At 38.3% G+C, this 26,302-nt stretch overlaps 1 protein-coding gene across 5 annotated transcripts in view; it reads right to left on the bottom strand.

The window, feature by feature from the left end:
- Positions 1–26,302, bottom strand: part of myh14 (myosin, heavy chain 14, non-muscle) — a 49,780-nt gene that overhangs the window by 12,009 nt on the left and 11,469 nt on the right. For 2 of the 5 annotated variants that reach the window (XM_065261360.2, XM_073811645.1), the window contains exons 3-34: positions 25,544–25,750; positions 24,667–24,823; positions 24,068–24,095; positions 19,492–19,609; positions 19,130–19,177; positions 18,850–18,861; positions 17,365–17,457; positions 17,210–17,273; positions 16,441–16,539; positions 16,168–16,311; positions 15,865–16,079; positions 15,501–15,653; positions 15,239–15,412; positions 14,977–15,150; positions 14,714–14,828; positions 11,366–11,437; positions 10,268–10,473; positions 10,029–10,150; positions 9,837–9,906; positions 9,213–9,373; positions 9,023–9,131; positions 8,445–8,576; positions 7,756–7,962; positions 7,530–7,667; positions 7,319–7,442; positions 6,978–7,149; positions 6,676–6,888; positions 2,941–3,085; positions 2,610–2,816; positions 2,395–2,499; positions 2,086–2,238; positions 1,552–1,800 (exon numbers count right to left, since the gene is read on the bottom strand). In XM_065261360.2, the coding sequence (XP_065117432.1) occupies positions 1,552–1,800; positions 2,086–2,238; positions 2,395–2,499; positions 2,610–2,816; positions 2,941–3,085; positions 6,676–6,888; positions 6,978–7,149; positions 7,319–7,442; positions 7,530–7,667; positions 7,756–7,962; positions 8,445–8,576; positions 9,023–9,131; positions 9,213–9,373; positions 9,837–9,906; positions 10,029–10,150; positions 10,268–10,473; positions 11,366–11,437; positions 14,714–14,828; positions 14,977–15,150; positions 15,239–15,412; positions 15,501–15,653; positions 15,865–16,079; positions 16,168–16,311; positions 16,441–16,539; positions 17,210–17,273; positions 17,365–17,457; positions 18,850–18,861; positions 19,130–19,177; positions 19,492–19,609; positions 24,068–24,095; positions 24,667–24,823; positions 25,544–25,750 (4,386 nt within the window). The remainder of the gene's footprint in view (positions 1–1,551; positions 1,801–2,085; positions 2,239–2,394; positions 2,500–2,609; positions 2,817–2,940; positions 3,086–6,675; positions 6,889–6,977; positions 7,150–7,318; positions 7,443–7,529; positions 7,668–7,755; positions 7,963–8,444; positions 8,577–9,022; positions 9,132–9,212; positions 9,374–9,836; positions 9,907–10,028; positions 10,151–10,267; positions 10,474–11,365; positions 11,438–14,713; positions 14,829–14,976; positions 15,151–15,238; positions 15,413–15,500; positions 15,654–15,864; positions 16,080–16,167; positions 16,312–16,440; positions 16,540–17,209; positions 17,274–17,364; positions 17,458–18,849; positions 18,862–19,129; positions 19,178–19,491; positions 19,610–24,067; positions 24,096–24,666; positions 24,824–25,543; positions 25,751–26,302) is intronic. The other 3 variants (XM_073811646.1, XM_073811647.1, XM_065261361.2) reach the window with 2 other exon arrangements.

Raw genomic sequence — 26,302 nt, 5'->3', positions numbered from 1 at the left:
ATTCATCAATTTATTAATTAATTTGTCTATCTATTCATTCATTCATCTATTCCTTCGTCTTCATCTCGTTATTCAATCAAATCAATCTATTCATTCATTCATTCATTCATTCATTCATTCATTCATTCATCTATTCCTTCATCTATCCACCCATTCATTAATTTACATATTCATCCATCTATTCATATATTAATAAATTCATTCATTCATCTATTCCTTCATCTGTCCACCCATTCATTAATTTACATATTCATCCATCTATTCATATATTGATTTATTCATTCATTCATGCATTCATCTATCTATTCATCCATCAATTTACATATTTATCCATCTATTCATCTATTGATTTATTCATTCATTCATTCATCTATTCCTCTATCCATCCATCAATTTAGCCATCTATTCATCAATAAATTTAGCAATTTATTAATCTATTTATTCATTTATTAATTAATCTGTCTATCTATTCCTTCATCTATTTATCCATTCATTCAGTAATTTACATATTCATCCATCTATTCATCTTTTGGTTTATTCATTCATGCATTCATCTATTCCTCTATCTATTCAGCTATTAATCTATCAGTTTAGCCATTTATTCATCTATTCATCTATTTATCCATTAATTAATTAATTTGTATATCTATTCATTCATTCATTCATTCATTCATTCAACTATTCCTTCATCTATCCACCCATTCATTAATTTACATATTCATCCATCTATTCATATATTGATTTATTCATTCATTCATGCATTCATCTATCTATTCATCCATCAATTTAGCCATTTATTAATTAATTTGTCTATTTGTCTATTTATTTATTCACCTATCCCTTCATATATTTATTAATTCATCTATTTATCCATTAATTTACATATTTATCCATCTATTCATCTATTGATTTATTCATTCATTCATCTATTCCCCTATCCATCCATCATTTTCGGCATTTATTCATCTATCCATCTATTTATCCATTAATTAATTAATTTGTCTATCTATTAATTCATTTACTATTTATTCATTAATCTATTTATCCATTCATTTATTATTTACATATTCATCCATCTTTTCATCTATTGATTTATTCATTCATGCGTTCATCTATTCCTCTATCTATTCATCCATCAATTTAGCCATTTATTAATCTATTAATCCATTTATTAATTCATCTGTCTATCTATTCCTTCATCTATTTATCCATTCATTCAGTAATTTACATATTCATCCATCTATTCATCTTTTGGTTTATTCATTCATTTATTCATCTATTCCTCTATCTATTCATCCATCAATTTAGCCATTCATTTATCTATCTATCCATCCATCTATGCATTCATTCATTCCCTCACTCATCCATTCAATCTATCATTCATTCATCCATCGTCCATTTATTTATTCATTCATCTGCTTTTTTGTTCTAAACAATTAAGTGTTTACACAATTAAGTTGACCGCACCTTGCACCCAATTTGGTTGTACTGTAGTGTTTACAATGATGATTCTTTTCTATTCTTCTATTCTGTTCTATTTCTGTGTCCCACCTGATCAAACTTCTTCTGTCTCTTCTCCAGAGCAGTGCAGTTCTGCCTCTCTCTCTGTAGAGCGATGGTCATGTCCTCTATCTCTTCTCTCAGACGTTCTTTCTGTCGCTCCACACGTTCTTTCTCCTCCTCTTTGGTTCTCTCTCTCTGTGTAGAGTTCTCCAGCTCTCTCTGCATCTTCCTCCTGGTCTCCTCCCCGACCTCCACTGCTGTATTCACCTCCTCCAACTGCCTCTTTAGATCAGCCAGCTGCACGGACACAAATAACACAAGACTTGAATCAATTTGAGCACAGTATTGCAATAATATAATAAAGGTATTAGACACCTCTGCATTAGAACCAACTTGGGTAATTTGATCACGAGAGTTCATCACAAGTAAAATAATTCACATTTTAACAAATTCGACACACTGTTGTTTGTTTTAAAATGTTATATTTATTGTTTAACAACCTCCAGTAACCTCATGTGACCTGTGAGGCTGCGTATTGATGTCAGACACTACAGGACATGTCCAGTGTGTGTGTGTTTGTACCTGCAGTGTATAGTTCTGGATCTGACGCGTGAGCTCTCTGGTCTTCTCCTCCTCCTCTTCTACTCTTTCCATCAGTCCTGCTTTTTCCTCCTCTAGAGCGCGCACTCGCGAGCCCAATGCCATTTTCTGCCGCGTCTCCTCCTGCAGTAGCTCCTAAAGTGGGACAAAACATCAAGTGTTAGATCAACAGTCACTGTAAGTGGACAATCTCAGGGCTTTAGCTGCTGTACATTCATCCAATCCAAAATCATGAATCAGCGATGTGAATTAAGTAGTTCTTCAGTTTAGTCCCACCATATACACAGTTACCTGCACATCATGTAGTTGACTCTCCAGACTGCTGACTTCCTTAATTAGACGATGCGATTTGGTGTCAGATGAGGAGAGAGAACTGGACAGAGATTCAAGCTCCGCCTGAGAGAGAGAGAAATTTAGACGTTTTATGTCAGATGTCAAATATATTTAAGTTCACAACTAGTCTAAAAGCGGTCCATTTTCTTGTCTCTTTTATTCCTCATTCATACCTGTAGTCTACTGATTCGCTCCTCTCTCTCCTCTCGCTCCCTCTCGGCCTGTGAGAGGCGTGCTGTCACTTCCTGTAACTGCCCCTCTGCTCTCTTTCTGCCCCTCTCACTCTCCATCTTCCCCCCCTGGAGGGTCTTCAGCTCAGCGCTCAGGTTTATGCGCTCCTCCTCCAGGACAGCCTTTGCTTTCTCCAGAGACTGGCGTGACTGTGGACACAGACACATAGCTGGGATAAGGCAGGGATGCGTAAGTTTTAAAGTAGCTTGTATACACACTTAAAGACAGAAAGGGAGAGAGAGAGAGAGAAAAAAAAGAGAGAGAGAGACCCACTCTCTTGGCGTTGTCTAGCTGCTCCTGCAGGGAGTCAATGGAAGCCGTGTGTTTGATGCGGAGCTCTGAAAGCTGGGCTTCATGACGTCGGGTCTCCTCCTCTAAACACCTCTGGAGCTCTCCTAATTCAGCCTCACGTCGAGATCTATACACATGCATTTAAACTGGGTGAGCAAAACTGTCTAATATGCCCTTCATAGATAAAAACTGTGATACTTAAAGGTGCAATGTGGGACTTTCAGTAGGAACTCTTGACAGAAATGCAATATAATATAGAGGAGAGTGGGGCACAACCTAACGCTTTTTGGTTTTGGCTCAATCATTCAAAAAATATTTGAGTTTGATTAATTATATTTTTACAGCAACACACACATCTCTGCTACAAATGAACATTTGAAGTTTGTTTCTAGTACTTACCATTCTTACACCAAACATGACAGAAGTGCAAACGTTACAACTTACCCCATAGGTGGGGTTAATTGTAACAGGCAGGGGGTTTGTTGTAACACTTGCTAAAAATTAAGTTTGCAGGCAAATATTTAAAAAAAAAATACTATTTTGTCTATATACTTGAAGTGGATATTGTTTATATATCTGCCTATAATAGACAGCTATCCACACTGTATTCATTCATCCAGCCCTTTTCTAACAATAGTTCAAATATAAATGGATACAAATGTCTAAATATGTGAGAAAAAGCAGCACAGTTATGACAAAACATATTTTTTATATTTTACCCAGTCTGTAATAACCATACTACAGTTTCAAAATCAAATTCTGACATAATGAGCATCAAAGTCTGATTTTAGCCATTCATTTCATTATGATTTCAATCTTTGACGTGACCTTATTTAACCAAAATTAAAGATATGAACAAAAATTAATTTGACACACGATTTTTGATAAAACAGGCACATTTATTTTGTTAGCAGCCAGCCATCATTTATGTGTAGCCTATTTAAAACAACGGCAAGAATTACGCTAACGTTAGCGGTTTTCATATCGTAAGTGCTGAGGGGTTTGTTGTAACACAGCGTTACAATTAACCCCACTGGGTCAAAATATTTTCAAGCCCACAAAAAAAGTTGCTAAGAGCTGCAGACATATTTCAAACGATGCTATGTTTTAGTCAACAAGACACTGATTACAGTTTTTCTCCAATGGTTTGGCTCATTTCTTGAAACAGAAATTACATTCTCAAAACAACATGGACAAACCTCCAAACCACTTGGCAAATGTTCACAACAGAATTGAATTTCTCATTCATTTCATCAAATTGCAAATATCTAAGTACATGTCTCAATAGCTCAGTACATCTTTGCAACTGATTAAGTACAGGTAGCCTTCATTTAGCACAATTTCCAAGTGAATAGATCTTGTTGATCTAAACTGATTGGTTGATTCTCAGTCTAATGGTTGTTCACTCCAAAATGTGTCGGCGTCATTTCATTGTATAAGTCATCACATGCACAATAGTCTGTTCAATTGGCAAAATTAGTCAAGAACATAATACCATGAATAACATATATGAATGCTTTGAACATTTGATAAATTTATTACAGCAATTGACAGTCAGGTAAAACTAAAACTTGACTAACAAAGTAGGAGTTTACGCTTTTGTAGAGAATAATGGCATTGGAAGCAAACAAGGCCTCTTACATCCTTGTGTTTGTGGATGAAGCTGCCTTATACCTGGCCAAGGGCCGAAGATGTGGCCATAAAATGATTGCCCACCGGGCCACGGTGGATGTCCGAGGCCAGTGAGGGCGGGGGCAATATTACTATGTTTGATGCCATATCTGAGAATGGTGTGGCCACTCACATCCCCAGTCTTGGCCCATACTATACACAGATGCTCCTCATCTTCTTGGACCGCCTTCATTTTGATTTGATCCCTCAAAATGAGAAAGGTCTCGTCGGGCCTCACCTACCACAATATGTCATTGTATGGGACAATGTGAATTTCTACAGTGGCCTGCTAATCAGGGACTGGTTCACTACTCTTCCAAGGATGGTCATGGTGTTCCTACCACCTTACTCTCCTTTCCTCAATCCTATTGAGTTTTTCTCCTCTAGGAGGTGGAGATATATGAGCATAGGGCTCAAAATCAAAGGTCCCTGCTCCATGATGAACGCTGCGTGTTAGGATATTACAGAAGATCAGTGTAGGGGATGGTTGCGACAGGCACGCCGTTTTGTTCCCTCGTTGCATCGCAAGGGAGAATAATACACTGTGATGTGGATGAGAATCTGTGGCCAGACAGACAGCAGCGTGTGGATGGTCAGGAGGGTGAGGATGGTGGCCAGGATAGGGAAGGTGAGGACAGCGACCAGTGAAGAAATGTTAGTTCTGAAACTCCCGCATTATTTACAGCAGGCTGCATAGAATTTTCATTGTTTTTTGTGTTTATATTCGAGTATATTATGCTTTATATATTTTATTTTGGTCTGGTGTATGGAAGTTACTTTGTGTGTGAATAAAAGTCGTTACAATTTCCTTGGCAGTGTGAGTGCAATGTGTGGTGTCAAACCTTGGAGGCTACTCTTACCCTAAAATCATATTTTTTTTTTTCAGTTTTATACACAATTGTATTGTGTTAGCTAGACAAAAAACAGTACAGTAACCATTGTCAATAAAGGGATAAGACTGAAAGGTGGACATAAGAGATATTTCAATGGTCCCCTGCCATAGTGACAAAACATCTAAACATTTCGACTTGCAGTGCTTACACAATGCCAAAGGGACGATGCATTTTGGGGGCACTGACTGTTAAAATGAGAAGGATATTTAGTTTTGACACACGAGTGAACTGTTTTGTGAGAGGTATGAGCTTTTGCAGGTGAACCATGGTGTTGTGCCGAACCATCCACTTTATTTTGACAAAAGCACCAAGAGTGTTGAGAACGTCCGTCTGTTTCAAGAAATGAGCCAAAGCAGTTGAGAAGGATATTTGCCATTTTTGTGGCACTGACGCTTTATATGGGAAAGGAATTGAGTTTTGAAGCATGAGTGAACAGTTTTGGGAAATATATGAGCTTTTGCAAGTAAGCTATAGTGTTGAGCTGAACTGTAAGACTGTTTTGCCAAATTATCTTAGAGTTTTGAGAATGTAATTTCTGTTTCAAGAAATGAGCCAAACCAATGGAGAAAAACTGTAATATGACATAGCATTGGATTTGGTATCTTACACACCCAACTTAGAAACCAAAAAAACATATGATGAAAAAATTTACTTACATGCCACCAAAACACTCGTTCATCAATAACTCTCTGGAAAAACATTATACATTTCTAATCATTTGCATGAGATCGTCTTTTGGCGGCGTGAAAAAAATACCGGAAAAACAAAACGCTCAACCTTGTGCAACAATGTAAACAGTCCGTGTTACAACTGTTAATTTTTGCCCCGTGCACCCCTACATATAATCAGTGGTGTATACAGACCTTACATAATGATGAACTGTATTGTTTTATTATCTTAGAATGAGCCTTTTTTATCTTCATACACCATGGGTCCCCTTACATGAAGGTGGTTGCCATGTTTCTACAGACAAACAGCTCTATAGAACGCATTTTGTTACTACATTGTCTTAGACGATGATGATGTAGTGGCTACAGTAGCTATACTATGCATTTCAATTCACAGTCTCACCATTAGATCAAAGTCACACATTGCACCTTTAATGATTTAATATTGATTCTGGCAAGATCTGACATCACACACACACACACACCTTAGCTCTTGCTGAGCAGCTGTAGTGTCCAGCGTATCTTCTAGTTCGGTCCTCAGAGCTTCTAACTCCTCACCAAGATCTCTCCTCTGTTTCTCAGCTCTCTCCCTCATTCCTCGCTCGTTCTCCACCTCCTCCTTTAGCTCAGAGACCTGAGAGAGGGCCTCCCGCAAAGCTCGCTGTGCTTCCGAACGGCGTCCTCCCTCCTCCTCAAGCCTGATGGACACAGAGAAGACGCTACTCTGAATCTCGTGTTTCATTAGTGTTGCTCTTTAAACAGGTTTTTTAAATATATTGTTGTGTACCGTGTCTGTAGTGTGGTGATCTCTTTCTCTCTCTGACTCAAACTGTTTCTCAGCTCTGTGGAGAGCAGACTGAGGTCGGACATCTGCTCCTGGGTCTCCACTGCTTCTGCCTCCATTCGTCTCTTGCATTTCTCCTGTTCCAGTCGAATCTGTTCCTCCCTCTTCAGACGCTCTGAGATATAGAGAGAAAGAGTGAATGGGTTTTCTTTTTCTTTAAAGTCATAGAGTAACATAGGAGAATAGTTTTATTAGTTATTATTTTGATCATATATTTTTCTATCAGTGATGCACCTCAATAGCGGTGGTAATAAAACATTATATTAATTTTTAACAACATTTACCTTCTAAATCGGCAATGACAGCTTCCTGTTTGTTTTTCAGCTTGTTGAGACTCTTCACCTTCTCCTCTTCCTCTGTGAGTTGATCTGTCACCTCATTCAGTCTCTCTTCCAGCTGTTTCTTTTCCTGACGGAGCAAAATAGAGACAATTTTTGAACCACCGCAAAATTGTTAGATTTATTCTGATGAAACTAGTCTCTTCTCATTAAGTACCTTGTTTGATCGGTCTCGCTGCTCTCCCAGTGTCAAGGTCTCGCTCTCCAGACTCTTCACTTTGCTTTCCAGAGTGACCTTCTCCAGCTGGAGGCGTTGACGTGTCCCTTCTTCCTCCTCTAACTGCTCCTCCAGATCCTAAGAGCAGAAAACACAGATGTTGGAAGAAGATCTTCATATTGAACATCTGATACTACACACCGACACAAACATCAATCCTCTTCACCTGCACATGCTGCTGCGTTCGCTTTTTCTCATTGGTCAGCTGGACATTCCTCTCTTCCTCCTCCTCCAATCGGCTCTCGAGCTCCGCTAAAACATCTTCAAGCTCCTGTTTACGATTGGCCAACCGTGCTCTCATTTCTTCTGCTTCGGCGAATAACTCCGCCTCCGCCTGAAGCTGATCGGTGAGCACAGACTTCTCTTCCATTAGCTATAAATAAGACAGACATTGAATGAATATGGAACTCTTGAACACCAACAAACTAACAGATATTTTCGGGATTTGTTTATAATTGACAAATAAATTGATGATGCGAATGATAAAATTTTTGGTTCATTTTCGAGGGAACTTGAGCAGTGTCGCCGTAGTGACGCTTTGGGAATGCGTCTGAATGTGTAAATTAAATTTAACCAATGATGGGGTGTGACGTCACAGGGTGATGCAGGAGCCAGGAAGTATAAAAGGTGACCTAAAAATGCCCTCGCTATTTGAAATATTGCAGAAGATGGTGTAACAGGGATGCAGGAAATATGACAAGGAAGACAAGTTCTCAGGGAACAAGAGTTACATACGTAACCCGAGACTCTATGTTATAGTTTTGATCAAGTTTAACAGCCCTGGTTTGCTGATATACCAACATTTGTAACAAAAACCAAGGGAAACATCAGAAAAGAGAGGAATAATGAATGCACCTGCTGGTTTTTTCTGTCTAGTTCCGTAAAATCAAGCTCCAGTTTGCTAAGATTTTCTTTGGCTTTCTGAAGCTGTGCCTCCCGAGCTTGAATCTCCTCATCCTGACGGGTCACCTGCAATAGGGGCTTGACCTGGAGAAGAGATCAAAAGTCAACAATTTAACATAAAACACAGCATGGGTATGTTGTAAAACACTAATATGCTAGCATTGGGAGATATTATCCTGTCAAAATGTCTCAAAATCCCATCTGACACACACTGCCTGTAGTTTAGTAGGGATATATAGGGGCAATTTCCCAGATTAATCCAGGACTAGGCCTTAGTTATATTAGGACATTTAAGTTGTTTTTAGAAACATACCTTATAAAAATCATTACTGGTGTGCATCTTGAGATAAAACAATGGTACTGATATATGTTAAGATATGTCAGTTCAGGATGTTTTTACTTAAGGCAGCTCAAACGTGCATTTTAGTCTGGGACTAGGATAAGCCCCTGTCTGGGAAACCGGCCCATAAAGTTTAAGTTAAATAATCACTATACTGCTGTCTGGCCTCATGAATGCAGTTGTGTATTACCTTGGTAAAGAGTCTCCACCACTGCCAGTTTCTGAGTTTAAGGTAGGCTGCACAGTTTCTCTGCATCACACGCAGAGCACTGAGCTGCTGCTGTTTCTTATGGAACGCCCTGTAGGAACACAAATCTGTTAATAAATAGGCACAGACGCTAAACTACACCACACAAACCCACGTGGGTGCACATAGTTACTTTCTGCCGAGGTATCCACGGGCGGCGCTCTGGAAGCGGATGATGGTGTCTGTGATCTTCAAGTCTCGTTCTTCCTCTAGATGAGCCAGAACTCCGGCACGGAAGAACACTTTACTCTGTCCCACACGGAAAAGATTCCTGTCCAGCTCCAAGGCACTGATCTGAAAACAACACCAATGTTTAAAGGATTGGTGTTTGTCCTTGCAAAATAGGTAGGGGGCCAAAACATTGCTATGCTGTACTTAGAGGTAACTAGTGCATTTCTATGCAGTCGCTAGGATGTTCTGGATGGTGTTTGCTAGTTGTTCACCACCATCCCCAAATTTTTGTGATATTCTTGTGTCTGGCTGATTTTTGATCTGTCAGTGAACTATATCTCTGATCACTTAGAAAAAAAATAGTGATTACAGATGTCAACAATATTATAGAAGATCTTAGAAGGAGGAAAACACATTGAATAGTTAACTAATCAGATATCTGAATACAAGGCTACACAAAGAACTGTTAAGTAAAAACATAATAGTTAGCCAATAACCTTTCATATTGATACTGAAAATTTGATACTGTAGTTTATCACATCCATGAATCGACATTATAAACCATCACTCATACCATGCGACTTACCATGAGCTCAGATGCATGTTTTCCATCCATGAAAGTTCGGGGAATCGCATTCGGGGTCAAGATCTCATACCTGAGAGACATTGAGCGAAACACAGACGGATGGACAGAGACAAAAAACCTCTCATTTATGATATATATATGTTTACAGTGTAAGTGATGTCTACTTCTTAAAGTGTACGTATATTCACACACCTCTGTCTGAACTCCTGAAATGGGATTCGGTTTGGGAAGCCCTGCCTGCAGATCCTGATCCCCTCCAGCACTCCATTACACCTTAGCTGATCCAGGACCAGATGAGGACTCAACTTCCCTGCCTGTGACATATCAAAGCACAATTAATAACCATTCTTTTAGCCGTTAAACAAATTTAATTAACCATGACATAATTATGAGGAACATCACATTCATCTCTCTCTGTCTGTCTGTCTTACCCGCTTCTCGTGGTTGGGGATGATGCAGCGCAGAAAGTTGGGGTTGGTGTTACGGAGGGTGGCCATTAGTTTCGTGAGGGACTCTTTGTAAAGTTGTCCCACTGTGCGAAACATGCCCTTCTTTGTTTTGAGCCCAGCTGCCCCGAAATTCACTGGCCCACTGCTTTCACCAGACGACACCTGATCCAGACCCACAATCCTCTCCACTGACCAGCACAAAACATCAGTGTTTGAATTTGATAATCTACTATTGCTTATTTGTTTCCTGCACCTGAAATCGCATACTGTGATAGTACGTACTGAATAAGATGAAGTACATATCGACATGAAAAACTGTATGTGTGAGTGCAGTATGCATACATTCTGGACATACTACATCTGCCATGTTTCCATTGTCATGTGACCCATATGTTCATTCGCCTATGATAACAACAACTGAAAAAATTATTGAAAACATGGGATTGAATAGTGTACATCTAATGCACACTAGTAAGAAATCTTGGCAGAAGCAATGAGTAGACCATCTGGGTATTTCTCACATACTGCTTTTTGCCTACTGAGTTTTTGGACATACTAGGCATTTTGCATACTGTTTTTCTCATACTACATAGAATGGAAGTAGGAGATTTCAGACACAGGTGTGCTCTGTTTTACTGTTGCTATAGACATAAACTAGAGATGGAATATACAAAATCTCTTCTGTTTAGGCAAAAGTTAACATGTTTCACACAGTTTTTTTTATGTAAATTTTGTAAGTGACTGTAAGCATGAATGTGTATTCTTACATGTGACATTTGCCAAACAGAAACCAACTCAATGAGTGCTTTCGTACTTTCAATCCAATGCTTGCAGAGAAGAACTGCCGGCATGCAGATCAAAGCATTTGAAGTTCAACTAAACTAACTAAAGTACGTTTATACCGACTCGTTTCACAAACAACACATTCTACTCAACAACAAAACTACAACCCACATATCACATCACAAGCTGATATGATGAAAGAGGGCAAACTGATAAGAATGAGGATTTTCTAACAGACACACGGCTATTACAGGATGGGAAGAGGGCTAAATGAAAAGACGGGTAAGAAAAACCTACTGCTGTCAGAGCCATTGGTTTGCAGCGTGGCATAAGAGTCAAAGAAGTACACACGAGGAAGAGTTTGAATATCTGAGAGGAGCAGAGTAGAGGTGGACAGAAAAGAAGGAGAGGTGAGGAAAGGAGGAGAGTGGAGAGGAGAGATCACAAGCAAACTGTTAGTCTGCAGTAGATTAAAGATAATATTAGTAATAATAATAATACATTATTAATATTAATTAATTGATTATTAATATTAAAGAATTTCAATTAGTATTAAACATGTTGTACAAAATGGCAAGTCACTATGTTATTCATTTTATTGTGACCTGCTTGGAACCAGTTAAATATCAAAATATCAAACTCAAGCTGATTTAGTACACAGCAATCACCTTATCACTCCCTGTATAAATGATTTCTAAACTATAACTTTATCCAGTGAAATTACAAATAGTTTTTGGGCATCAATTTAAATGTACTTTAAAGGGGTCATGACATTTTGAATCATTTGCCTTGATCTTTTGACATATAACAGGTCTTAGTATCATTAATACATTTAGCAAGTTTCATAGCTTAACTCTTTCCCCACCAACATTTTTCCAAAATGTTGCCACCCAGTGTGGCAATTTTTTTATGATTTTCGCAAAGGTTTAATGGTTTCAAGAAAAAAATTATTTAAATTTATACCACAGGTCTGTTGAATGCTGTATTCTGATTGGCTGAGAAATTAATTTCTGATAACCGCACACCTAACTTGTCAAATGTCTTAAAAATAGGCAAGAGGAATAATTGACTCCGGTCCTTTGAATTATTTGAAAATTACACTCAAAAAAATGAACTTGGTTGGAGTCAGTTTTACTAAATAATTTCTTGTTCACTTTACTTAACAAACACAAGTAACGGCATATGATTAATTTAACTTAGTAATTTCAACAAAAGACTGTGTCTTGTCAGCTTTACTTCAAAATTATTTGTTCAGCCAATAAAACATTGTTGCGTAAAAGTAACAGATTAATAAAACCAATACAGACTTGCATCTCATTGGCTGATGATGCTGCAGTGTATTATGGGTAAATTGTTGTTCTGGCAGAAATGTTGTACCCTCTTGCAAAAGGGTAGCACGATTAGATAGGTACCTGAGTAATAAGTGGCCAAGTATTAGTTAATTAACTTGTTCTGATATATTTTAGAACAAAACAAATCAACAAACGGTTTGAAATGTTACATTGCATTTCAAATATGTTTGTGATATGTTTGATACACTGTATTTAAATAAAGGTTGTATTGAGCAGCTGCACTCTGATTGATTGATTCATTGTTATGGAGTTATTAAATCATTATTTTTAATTTTGTTTTCATCAATTAAAAGTTTCATAATAGTGACTTTACTAGGATTTCTTCAGTCCATGTAACATTTAAATTGTCAATTTTACACAAACTTTTTTAGTAAATACAACTAACATTTTATTTGTTGACATTACTTAACAAAGCTATGTGGAACCCACTTGACGAAGTTTTTTTAAGTAAATCCAACTTTTTATTTTTTTGAGTGTATGCACACCCGCGGTGTAACCGCTAGAAGCATTGCACGTTGGGTGTGCATTATTTTCTTATAATTCAATGGCCCGTCGTCAATAATTCCTTACATAAAAACATACAAATACCGTAGATCAAATGAAAGACCAGATCATCTGATTTTAAACAAAAAACCTGTTTCATGCTAACTTGATTTGTTCTTTTTATCGCCTCTTTAAAAAAATACCACATTTTGAACCAAAAGCTAAAATAATAATATTTTTGTTAAACCATTTAGTGCTTTTGGATCCGTATATGCGAAAGGGTTTTATAAAATGGGTAACAGCGGCACCTTATATAAAATGACCTCATTTTTAAAAAACAAATTCATTTATGTAATCATTTTTTTTGTACACAAAAGTGAGAACGATATGTCTGTTTTCAGTAGGTAATTTATATGCTTCCTTTAGTGTGTCTGTTTGGTTATTATAAAATAAATAAACACACACTGTGCTTAAAAAGACCGCCTGAAAAGCTGTTTTTGTAGTGAAACTGCAGTTTTAGCTGCAGCCTGTCAATCACAGAAACGCTCTTAATAACGCTTTCCCCTTCAGTGGGTTTTTTAGTTGAATGCTTTCCAGAAAATGTTCTTCTTTAAATACATAAACATCCAATATATCAAACGAAAGAACAGACCCTCTGATTAAAAAAAGGGTTTCATCCTATCTTCATTTGTTATCTTTTTATTACCTCTCATGTTTCTTCAAAAACACCACATTTTGAGCAAAAAGCTCAGATAATTCTATTTTTGTGAAGTTTAGATTCAGTTTAGTTTCAGAGCAATCATAAAAACATACACAGAGATTTTTGGCGTCGATGAAACAAGTTTTTGGAACACCGCTTCAGTGTTTTATAAGTTGGGTAAAAGGCGCCTGGTGGATAATAGCGGAATTATGGATTGTCGTAAAAACACGTCATTGGCAGGGAAGCGTTTTCTCTTAATTGACGAGATAACTTGTCAATGGCGGGGAAAGAGTTGAAGGTGAAGAACACAAATCAGACTTTTAATCAGAGAAATTAGAAACAGGTTGAAAATGGTCATAAATTACTTAAATGTGTATGTTTTTCAGCAAAAAAACTTTTGTATAAGTACACCTCAGGGAACAAAATTAAAGGTCCCGTTTTTCCCTGATCCCATTATTCAAATTTTAGTTAGTGTGTAATGTTGCTGTTAGAGCATAAATAATACCTGCAAAATTATAAAGTTCAATGCCAAGCAATATATTTTCTTTAACAGAATTCCCCTTTCAAAGCCTACAGCGAACGGCCGGTTTGGACTACAGCCCTCTACTTCCCGGTTGAATGACATCAATAGAAGAGTTTTTAACTAAACTCCGCCCACAGGAATACTTCAGTCGGCAGCTAAGCTAACGGCAAGCTAAGCTGCTGTTTAATCACAACACACTAAACAAACTACACAATCAGAACTCATTACGTATTTCTGAAGGAGGGACTTCATAGATCAAGGAAGACATCAGCCGTTTTTAGGACAGTGAAAGCAGCGGTATACAGATAAGTATAATGTGTCAGAAATCCTTGTTTTTTTCACACATCAAACACAAACAAATGTTATATTGCACACCTTAAACCCAATCATAGCTTCAAAAACACAGGAAAAACGGGACCTTATAATAATAAAAAAAAAAAAAACATGTCATGTCCCCTTTCAACTTTAAGGCAGCAATTTCGGTAAGATTAAGATGCTGAAGCGTGCTGAATTATAATGCATCAAGCTTACTTTTCTAGATTTGTGTAAAAATCTTCTCCTGTGAAAAACCATATACCCAAACTCACCCTCTCTCCAGAGCTCAGAGATGAAGGGATCAGAAGACTGATGTAGAAGAGATGCAACATTATCATTCAAAGGATCCATGTTCTTCACCAGCCATTCATTTGCCTTATAGTCCACCTGAGTCAGACAGAGAAAGAGAAATGAATGCATGTATGGAAAGTCAAATTTATATAATCTTTTATTATGGAAAAAGTTTTACTACTACACAAATTAGCTTTGAAATAACAAGCACTGATGTATGATAAAAATAAAGTGTCTCTCTAACCTTGCCAGCGTAGTGTATAATAGAGAAATCTGCCTCTTCTTTAACCTGCCGTGGCCGCATAAACTTGGGGTGTGTACCCTGCTCAACCGAGAGCTTGTCTACAAACGAGCGATCCGTCGCCCTTGGAAACCAACACTCTTCGTCCAATAGTGCCAGCACGCCGGGAGGATGGGCCTGCAGAACCGATCAGCCAACAAGTAAATAAACTACCAAACCTGGTTCTCCATAAAGATACATTGCGCACACATGCAAATACGCTTACCGGTCTCTCAATGAGGTCGATACAGGGCTGGAGATCCAGACCGAAATCGATGAAGTTCCACTCGATGCCCTCGCGCTGGTACTCCTCTTGCTCCAGGACAAACATGGTGTGATTGAACAACTGCTGCAGCTTCTCATTAGTGTAATTAATACATAACTGCTCGAATGAATTCAGCTACAGAGACAGAAAAACAAGAGAAATGGAAATACACATGCCAAATAATAAACAGCTGCTCAGGTCCTCTTCTTGCCCCGCATCCCACCTGAAAGATCTCGAATCCGGCAATGTCCAGGATGCCGATAAATGAAGCTCCCTGTCGCTGCCTGCGGTCCAGCGCTCTGTTGATCCGGTGCACCAGCCAGCGGAAGAGACGTTCATATGTTGCCTTCGCCAAAGCCTCCACTGCAAAATCAGCCTGATCACAACAAACCATAAAGATGAGAGTCAGCCAATCAAAAGATATATCATAAAACATTTTTCTATACAAAATCATCCTACATAATGTAAAGGACATTGTGTGAAAATATAACCTTGATATCTTTAATAATGTAAGTAATTACATTATGAGACTTCAGCCTGGATTTTACAGACAGGGTCACATATTTTAAACACATGTTAGTACACACCTGCTGCTTGGTCTGGGCCTTCTGGACATACTCCCGACCCACTTTGATGCGAGGAGTCAGAATGGCTCGACTGAACTCCAGCACGCTGATGCCCAGCAGGTGGCAGAGTTTCTGAGCAGCTGTGTCGTCTGGCATTGAGGCCTGATCTGTGTTTTTCTCTTTGTTAAACGTGATGTTCCCAAATTGCAGCACTGCAGAGATCACCTTTAACATAGCTGTAAAAAGAAAGATATTTCAGGATCGTATTTCTGGTGAAAATATTGACGGTGGGCACTATCACTAAAACCCTCATGTCTCTCTTACAGATGGACTCTTCATTGCTGAAGCCCATGATGGTCATAGAGTCCATCGTCTGTGTGAAGTTTTCTGCATCACTCTGACCAGGAACAGGAAGTGAGCCCCCACAGAGGAAGCGGTACTCATCTGCACTACCCAACAAAAGCTCCTCTACAGAAAGGGCACACACACATATATATAAGAAAGCTTTCATTTAAGATAATAAAATTACACTCAATATATGTGTACATACATATGTTTGAGTTTAGTAAGTGTTTATATTTATGGATGTATACTGACTTCTCGTGGTCTCAGTCGCTCCAGAGAGAAGTTGATAAAAGATATGGAAGGTTCGTTCATCTTTAGCCTGGCGAATGGCCCGAGACTTTTCCAGGAGATCTGATACACAGTCAGGTTAAAGAAAAATGTACAATTGTACACAGACAGGGGGCACCTCCACCCTGTCCGTCTTTATATGGCTTATTAAAGGGCACCTATTATGTCATTTTTACAAGATGTAATATAAGTCTCAGGTGTGACTAGAATGTGTCTGTGAAGTTACAGCCCAAAATATCACACAGATCATTAGTTCTAGCATGTGCAAAATTCCCATATTTGTGTGGGAGCAAAAAGCCATTTTCATGTGTGTACCTTTAAATGCAAATGAGCTACTGCTCCTCACTCCCTTGCCAACAGACAGTGAGTGCTTTTGGTCAAAAATACATCTGATTCCTGTTAATACATTTGAGACAATAGTATATTTATCTACAAAGTGCTAACAAACACATTTAAAAAAGCTTTTGGGTAAATTTAACCAGGTAGTCAGTGGCAGTGGGTGGGGCTTTGTTTGTGTGATGTCACATTAACAAGAGAATCAAAACAGCATGTCTAATGAGACTGCTTTTGTTCAATGGAGATTAAAATAGAACAGTGTATTTTGTTCTTGTAGAGCGGTCGTGTTCACATGAAAAAGTGGATTTCCATAATAGGTGTCCTTTAATTAAGAAATCTTTCTGTTGTGTACGTGTTTTACTGAGAGGTTTCATGATTCATCATTATGTTAGGATACATGTCTCAATGTTAGCACCAACAATATATCCAGCAACATCAAAATTGATCCTGATGAATTTGCCCTAATACAAACAAACAGAAAAAGTTGCAATTATTATATAATATATGATTCATTGCAATGACAATTCATCATTATAATGAAGTTGAGCTTACAAATCTTGAAGAGTTGTCATTTTTGACTGTCTTTGCATTGCCAAAGGCCTCAAGGATAGGGTTAGCTTGCAGTAACTGTCTCTCTAGTTCACCCTAGACGCAGGACAGATAGCACATCAATGTAATGTTACCCACAATGCACCTTCAGGGAGAGGAATGCATTAGCACCAGCATCAGTATATGAAATGATTGAAAGCAACATTAACAGTACATGCAGCTATACACTCAGAGGCTATGTACACAACGTTTGTTTTCACAACAACAGCGTTTTGGGGTCCTGAAAACGCAAACTTTTAAAGATACATTTCAAAGTGAAGGTTCTTGATAATAACACCGTTGTCTTCTCTCTGTGTAAACTATGAAAACATGAATATGTGATGTTTTACAAAATTTTGGCACTTCCAGTGCATGATAATTGTAGGAATAAGCCATCCTCATTGTCCATATAAACAAAAGTGCTTAATGCTTTTGCATCACCTATTGTTTATATTTATCGCTTTGTAAAAACATGTATATCTGCGCAGGCGTGTAGTGTTTCTTTACAAAGTAACATCGCCATCTACTGGCCTTGCACGAATAATATAGCATATCTAGTCGTCTTTGTGGATCCGTTTAAATGTGGGTGCTTTTGACAGCGTTGTCGTATACATGTGAAATATTTTTCAAAAACGCAAAGGAAAAACGTTTCCGTTTTTATTACATCGCTGTCGTGTAAACAAAGCCTCACACTCTCTGTCACACACACTTACAGTTATGGGGTGCAAATAGATGTATAAACAGACACATTGTTTTGTTTAATTATGAATCAGATTTCCTTTTGAGAGCATCCTCAAAAGGCTGGTTTGTCAGATTTGGTTCACATCTAGTTCACTTTTGGGAACCTTTTCTGTTCATTTTGCACAAAATTGTAACTGGGTCAGCAACATACACACTCAAACACATAGGGCTGGAAAAAAACAGCTCAGCAAAGGCCTTTAGCATAAAAAATGATGTACAGGCACAGGCTAAACAATCTCCATCTGTGAGTTTTGCACTCATATAGACTTAAAGGGATAGTTCACCCAAAAAATTAAATTCTGCCATAATTTACTCACCTTTAAGTTGTCACAAAACTGTATGAATTTCTTTAATCTGCTAAACACAAAGGAAGATATTTTGAGAAATGTTTGTAACCAAAATGTTTTTGAGCACCATTGACTTCTATAGTATGTGTATTTCCTTTCATGAAAGTAAATTGTGCTCCTGTTTCCTGCTTGATTACAAATATCTTTCTTTGTGTCTAGCAAAACAGAGAAATTTATACAGGTTTGTAACAACTTAAAGATGAATAAATAATGACAGAATTTTCAATTTTGGGTGAACTAACCCTTTAATGAACAATGAATAGCAGAGCAAAGCTATAATGTACATACAGCGACCTCTACAGGCCAATGGATGAAGCATATAGTGTTACTATCTTAAAAGTCATACGCAGGCGATACTCACATACTGAACAGTCTGTTAGTGTCCACAATAAAGAGAGATGGGGTGATCGAACGAGCATACAGGACACAAAGAAGACAAAAAACAAAAAATAACATCTAGATGAGCGAAAACATAAGGACATGTTAAAAACATAACCACAACAAAAATAAATCAACACACATTTAGTAGACACAATACATCACACATTATGATGTTAAATTGGCATGGATCAGAACTGCTGAACTTCCTCCTGTGAGAGAGATCACACGTGTCACTTACGAAGAGATCGGCCCACGCTTACCCTGTTTACAGCACTGCTGCCTCGACCCAAAGACCGCGTGCCATCAGTCTTGAGCACAGAGCGGATGAGATGAGCGGAAAAGAAAGAAACAGCAAGACCAAGGAGGGAAGAGAGGGAAAAAAGGAGAGCAGGACGAGTGAGAAGAGCAGAAATTAAATTATTAATTGAGTTATTGACTGTATGTTCATAGCCTACAACTACTCCAGCATTTACATCTTTGAGGCAATGTGAGAGAGTTTTGGCTGCGACACTTGAAATTAGAGCACCAAAAATACAAAATAGAAATGTACGTCTGGGCAGATCTAAGAGAAGCAGAAACAGTTGCTCTTTCCCTATTGTCTTCTGACAGGTCCTGTCTTTACCTGTAGGGCGCCGTCTTTAGATCGACCCAAAGTGCCAGACTTGTGTGAGGACGCCACATGTGCCAGATACTGAATGACTTTTTTTGTGTTCTCTGTCTTTCCTGCACCAGACTCTCCTCTGAACACAAACACACATACAGAACAAATAAGACTGTCTGTAAAAACAGACCGCAAGGTAGTCAAACAAACACTGGTAGGACATGAAAAGAGTATAGAACAAAATTAGAAAACAACACATGCAAGTAAAGAGGCAAAAATGAGAACCTGTAGAAAAAATGAGAACCTGTAGAAAAACCTGTTTGGATGTTTAGTTAAGCTATGTCAGGTTTGAGGAACCAAACGGGCAGGAGCCATATTATGTAACTCGGGGCTTTTGTGGCTTGGCTTGGGCAAAGGCTTGTGCTGTATCGAATAAGACACCACTCTGTTTCAATTTAACCAAATATAATGTTTATTTCCCTACTGAAAAACCATCTTAAACCAGCCTAAGCTTAGATGGGTTAAGTTGGTAAACACTTTTTTAGCTGTTCAAGCTTGTCTTAGCTGGTCAGACTGGGAGACCAGCAGACCCACCAGCTAAAACCTGCTGACCCACACCAGCTTGACCAGGCTGGAAGACCAGCTTGACCAGCTTTGCCAGGCTGGTTTTAGCTTGTCTTTTCAGTAGGATAACTATCATAAACTGGAGAACGATCTCTTGGTCCTCTGGAAGAGTTACTTCATCTCAACAGTGCTGTATAGTCTTTAAGTCCACCTGTGGTGAAGTTTTTATTGTTGTTTATATGTCTATGTGGTGTTTTTAATATGCTTTAAGACAAATCCATCATTCAACACCATTGTTGAGTATTATCTCTGGAGATTTGAAATCACCTCAGTTGCTTACGTCACAAACATGTAACCAATTGCACCATCACAGTTGAACGAGTTGATCAGGCAATCTGAGCCATAGATATGTATGCTGCATAGACTCGGCACAGAAACATTTACAGCACTGCTGCTTAAGTTCTGCATGTGTGAGCAGCGCATGTTTGCTCTATCCTGAATGCTCTAACTTGTTAACATCAGCGCGAAAATAATATGTGATGCAAACACACAACTTTGTGTATGCATTGTGAAACCATCAGCTCCATGTCTGGAGCTGCCGAATGCAGTGTCTATGTACATATATTTCTATGGTCTGAGCTGGTGAAATCGAGTGGAGGCGGGACTAATTTGCATAACCTATAGTCTCCTAGGGGGTTTTTCCTCCCCGGGAGAGTCAGCCAACTTTGGCTTAACTTAGCACTTTACTGTATACGTTACATTATTACTACGCTCGCTTGTACGGTTTATCCTTAGCCGCTATATTCTACTTCTTATATTATCTATTGATTTTTTGTGTTCTCCCCTACATCTACTCATGTAAAGCTGCTTTGCAACAATTAACAATTGTGAAAAGCGCTATATAAATAAAATTGAATTGAATATTTATAGATCCGTGTATGCTAAATGAGACAAGGGTGTAAAGTTATATTTAAGCAATTAAAAAAAAAAGTATTATCCGGTTCACGATTTTACATTTCCTTTGTTGTGTAAGTGTGTATTAGTACATGATAACGATATGAAAAAGGTACAAATCCCAAAGTAAACCACGACGTGAGTTATCGTTTCCAACTTAAATCTCTTTTTTGGACTACAAAAAACACACAGATTGTAAGCAATAGTTTACTTCCGGAGTCGGTTGACGTGGACACGACGGTCATTATTATAATTTCACCCGCTTCTGACTTACAGCCTTATATGGCGCTTTTCCATTGCATAGTACCCCATGGTTTAGTTTAGTTTGGGTCGGGTCAGCTCACCTCACTTTGGCTTGGTTAGCTTTTCCATCGAGTTTAGTAACACTTCGTAGTGGGAGGGATTATGGCCGCATTTACACTGTCACAAAAAATCGGATTTAGTGCTCACATCTGACACAGATCGGATATTGCTGCACGTGTGTAAACACAGAAAAATTACAGAGATCCGATTTTTTCATATCCGATCTGAGCCACTTCCAAATGTGGATTTTTATCGGATATATATCCGATATCCAGACATCCTAACTGCGTCTAAACACACATATCCGATTCAGCTTGATGATGACGTCAGTGTCGCACGACTTTTTGCGCTGACCGTCATCATTTCGCACCTGAAGTAAGGAGGAGTTACACACCCCGGTACAGTAGGTAGTGATGGTCGTTTTCGAAGCACTGCTTCATGAGGCTTCGAAACATTTACGAATCTTTTGTTTCGAATCAGTGGTTCGGAGCTTGTTTCAAACTAGCCCAAGTCACGTGATTTTAGCAAACGAGGCTTCATTACGTCATAACTGTTTCGAAACGTTTCGAAAATCCGATGGTTCACCACTAGGGGAGTTGATCACATGACCAGTGTCTAATAAGTTTAGGTGAACTCGGGTCAGTTTTATTATGAAAGTTCATAAAACATTTATCCTTCTGACTAATAACACTGCCATGTTGTCTACTTTTTGTTTATAGACAGATTTAATGACAAAAAATGTGCATAATTAAAAGGGTAGTTAGTTTTATTCATTTGTTTGTCCTAAATAAAACTAAAAACACATAATACACTTTTAACTATGTCTTAATTAAGTTAAATAATTGTTTTAACATATTTTAATAAAAATCTTGCTATTATTTTGTAAAAAAAAAAAGTGTAAAATGTTTGGACACATCTGCTTATACACTATTTTGACCAGCAGGGGTCGCCAGCGTGTGTGTGTTTCGAACTGCTTCCAAAAACTGAATCAATTTTCGAAGCAATTGGTTCAATTGATTTGAAGATTCGAAAAGCTTCGTTTCTCCCATCACTAACAGTAGGTGGCGGTATGCAACTGAACAAGTTGGTTGCGCTCCGCCAATAAAACCAGAAAGAGAGTGTGTAGTTACAGAAGAAGAAAGACGCGCGGTTTTCCGAAAACATTTCAGGAGGTAATGGATGGAAGTCGGTGGAGCCAGGAGGAGGTTTCGCGCCTTATAAGTTTGTGGGAAGAGGCATCAACCATGGCGCTGTCACTCGTGAATGACTGGAATTGTCTGGGCGGGAGAATGGGGATTTAAACCAACAGCCTCTGGTGTAACGGCAACGGCTTTCTGGCGTTGTATTGCGCATGCCCGAATTTAACTGCTACTTTGAGACGTTCTAATGTAACAGTCTACTACGGGAGAACAGCTTTGCCGTAGTAGCACTCCCTACAACGTGAGAGATTAGGTAAATAAATGTTATGTTTTATGGCATATGACATTGTAATTCCATCCGTTTATGATTGTACCACAAGTCTTTTATATAATAGCCTATGTGTTAAAATGTTTTAAATTTAAGCTAATTGTAACGATTTTTAAGTATTGAAATTTGTATTGCTTACATGGTAAATATAGGTTTTAGACTTATTTACATCATACAATAGTAAAAACTCCTCTTCTGACAAAAGATTGTCATTTAATGCTAAAAGCAATCCTTCTCTTGCTTTCTTAAATGACTTTTTTTGTATCTCAGTAAATGAATTTATGCCGCGTTGCGCTGCGTAATGTAAACACGGACATCGGATATATGAGGCGTGTGTAAACAGGCAGGACAAAAAATCAGATATGGTCAAAAGATCGGATCTGTGCATTAAGATTTGAAGTGTAAATGCAGCCTATATGCGTGTCGTTATATTTGCGCTGCCTACTGCTGTGACATCATACAAGTGAGAGCGTTGTTGTACATTCCCATACATTTATTTATTTTTCAGTCCGCCACAAAATTAAAATTGGTCACCACAAATAGATGTTTGCACATCGTGTTTATCACTACCTCTGTCTCACATGACAGTTTCTGTACGGCTTCAGCCGACGCCGCTGCGCTGAGCCTCATTGAAGTTGCATTTAAGCATATATAATGCTGACATGCTCGTCGCGAATGTTCCGCCACAAACTGCAAGTCTGGAAAAGAGTACAGATGACGACATGTTTGCTCGAGACAGGGCAAGCTAGCACTAAGGTAAAGCTAATATTTTACATTATATCGATGACGCTGGTAGTGATGTTTCTCTCAGACCAATCAGTGATCTACAGTGTTTTTGCGTCACGTTTGGTATCAGCTCGGGTCGCTTGGAACCCTAACCGAGGTGGTACGAAACAAAGTATCGGGTACCACGTACTGCTCCCAGTGGAAAGCTCCCAAAAGTAAGCTGACCCGACCCAAACTATACCAAACCATGCAATGGAAAAGCCCATAGTATGTGAGTCTATGTTTTCATATTTAAAGAATTTACTACTGACTAAACCATGTTTCAAACGCAAGTTCTGAGCAGTGCAGAGTATCGCTTGTTGTTTGTCAGTTCGTATTATACCAAATATACACAAAATAACATTGTTTTTTTAGCAACAAAATAGTAATTTCTTCATGCGTTAAAGAGCACCTATTGCAGGAAAACTTTTACATATGCTCAAAGATGAGTTTAAAGGGATAAAATTATCGACTACAGGGGGACTTTAATATTTCTGTTTTCACAAACATGTAGTCAGACACTAAAGCTCAGCGAGACACTCACGTGCACAGGATGGCCTGATCTTCTCTGTCTGCATGAAAAAACAAGACACAGGAGAAAGGACGTTAGCATAAATTATAATGATTGCTCTCAATGATTTTGTGAATAAGAAAAATCAAAGAAAAAGTTTAAACATCTTTTAAAATTATATAATTATATTCAAAAGCAGATGAGCTATGACACACAAATTTATATTAAATTACATTATTAATAAAATTATATGCATATTAGGAGAAGTCATCAAACCTATAGTTTAACGTCAATTAAAAAATTATGTATAGTCATCTCCCAATTGATGTATTATCTCTATATTTGGCAGAGTCGAAGTCAAAGTTAGGGTTTAAATAAGAGTGACAAGAAGAGTAGGACAGTAAAAGCATCTCTCTGTAACAGTCGATGACAAAATATAGTTGTCATTAATCTATAAAACTCGCTGACAATGATACATATCAGTTTCCCCCTCTCTTACCCAGTCTATAACCGATTTAAATCCTCATGCACAAACATGAAAAAGGCTCTTCAAACATTCTGATGCAGAGGTGTATGAATAAATTCACAAAAACTAAAGCAGCCTACAGCAGGTCAGTCTGTTGCCATGGTACCTTGCAGCATGCTCCTGTAGGCTGCCTCCGATATGGCATAAATATGTGGTGGCATCTCATGCCGTTTCTTCCCACGATACATCTCAATGATGGACTCTGTATAGATGGGCAGGTTCTTATAGGGGTTTATCACCACACAAAACAGGCCAGAGTACGTCTGTGAAACATCACACACAAACACAAGAGTTCATACTGATAGAAATTATGATGTTGTGTTGTGACAGATCTAGTCTAGACACAGATGGATAGCCCCCAGTCAACTCATGCATGACATTCCCATCACTCACAAACCACAAAGACAAATGATGCTGCATGGCATACTGAGTCATTACAAAAGATTAACTTGTTGAGTAGTCTGCTACATTTGGATTGACAGGTCAACTAGTTAAAATGGGTAGATGTGTAAGATTCACACTTAAGTTCTCAAGTGCCTTTGATATTTTCAAATATGCAAAAATACACATGACTGTGTGCTTTTATTCCAACTTGTTTCTTGAACCAAGTCAAATGTAGTAAACACCGGGCTCAAATAACTCAGACAGTAACAGATGACAGATCCATTATAAATAAGGGCCTTCATCTTGTGTGTGTATACAGTATGAGTGTATATGTGCATGTGTGTTTGCACTTGCTTGACTGCGTTCTGCACGAAACTGGAGCAGATATTTGAGCCCTGAACTACTAATGAACAAACACATGTGTATGTGTGTGTCTGTGTGTGTGTCTGTGTGTAACGCTATCCTGCTTGCTTGCTCAGAGAAAACCCACACACACTCATGTGATGCCAGGGCACATTCAGGTGAAATAGTCAGACTGCATGATCTCTAAAAATATGTGTGAAGAAACTCTGACTTGGGGAACACACATACAGACTTACATATATGAGTCCTGAATAGTATCTCTCACGAAGGTTGTGTAAGACAGAAGCCTCATTGAGGCACGTGAGATCGGCCATGTCTTCAACTTTACTAAAACGGGGCGGGTTCATCCGCTGAAGCTCCTCCCTTGACAGTGTCAGTTTCCGCCCACTGTCTGTAAGCTCCACCTCCACCTCATCACCTCGCTCCTCACGCACACTTGCAGACTGAAAACAGAAAAGACGATTGAAAGACGATTGAAAGGATGTTAAGAATCAGTGTGCTCATTATATGTTAGATAGTATCAACTTTGATTTGTTATTACACTCTGCTACTGGTTATTAATGCATTATTATAGTCATATTCATTAGGGGTGTGACAAGATCTCGTGCGTCAAGATCTCGCAAGAATAAATATGTATGGCAAAATTAATTATGTCACGAGATTTCTCGTGGAGGTGAAATGCTGTCCGTTTCTTAAACAAAAGGGTGCATCCTTAGGAGGTTGCATTTGTAGACTGCATATTTCATAAAGTCTTATTACAGAATATTAACAATTATAAAGTTTACTATAATATTTAGTTAATCGTATATTGTTGTAATATGCTTATGACTTGCAAATGTAATCCTCAGTTAACTGAAATAAACCAGGCTTAATGATGTATGCAGCCTGCATATGCAACCTCCGGAGGATGCAGCTTTCTGTTTGAGAAACGGCCACTGTCCTAATATCAGCATAAAGTTAAGTTTCTGGCTAAACCTTTTCCACTACAATCTGCA

This window comes from Paramisgurnus dabryanus, chromosome 13 (genome assembly GCF_030506205.2).
Source record: "Paramisgurnus dabryanus chromosome 13, PD_genome_1.1, whole genome shotgun sequence".
NCBI lineage: Eukaryota > Metazoa > Chordata > Actinopteri > Cypriniformes > Cobitidae > Paramisgurnus > Paramisgurnus dabryanus.
The sequence above is the reverse complement of the archived record's forward strand: the minus strand, read 5'-3'. Positions and strand labels throughout refer to the sequence as shown.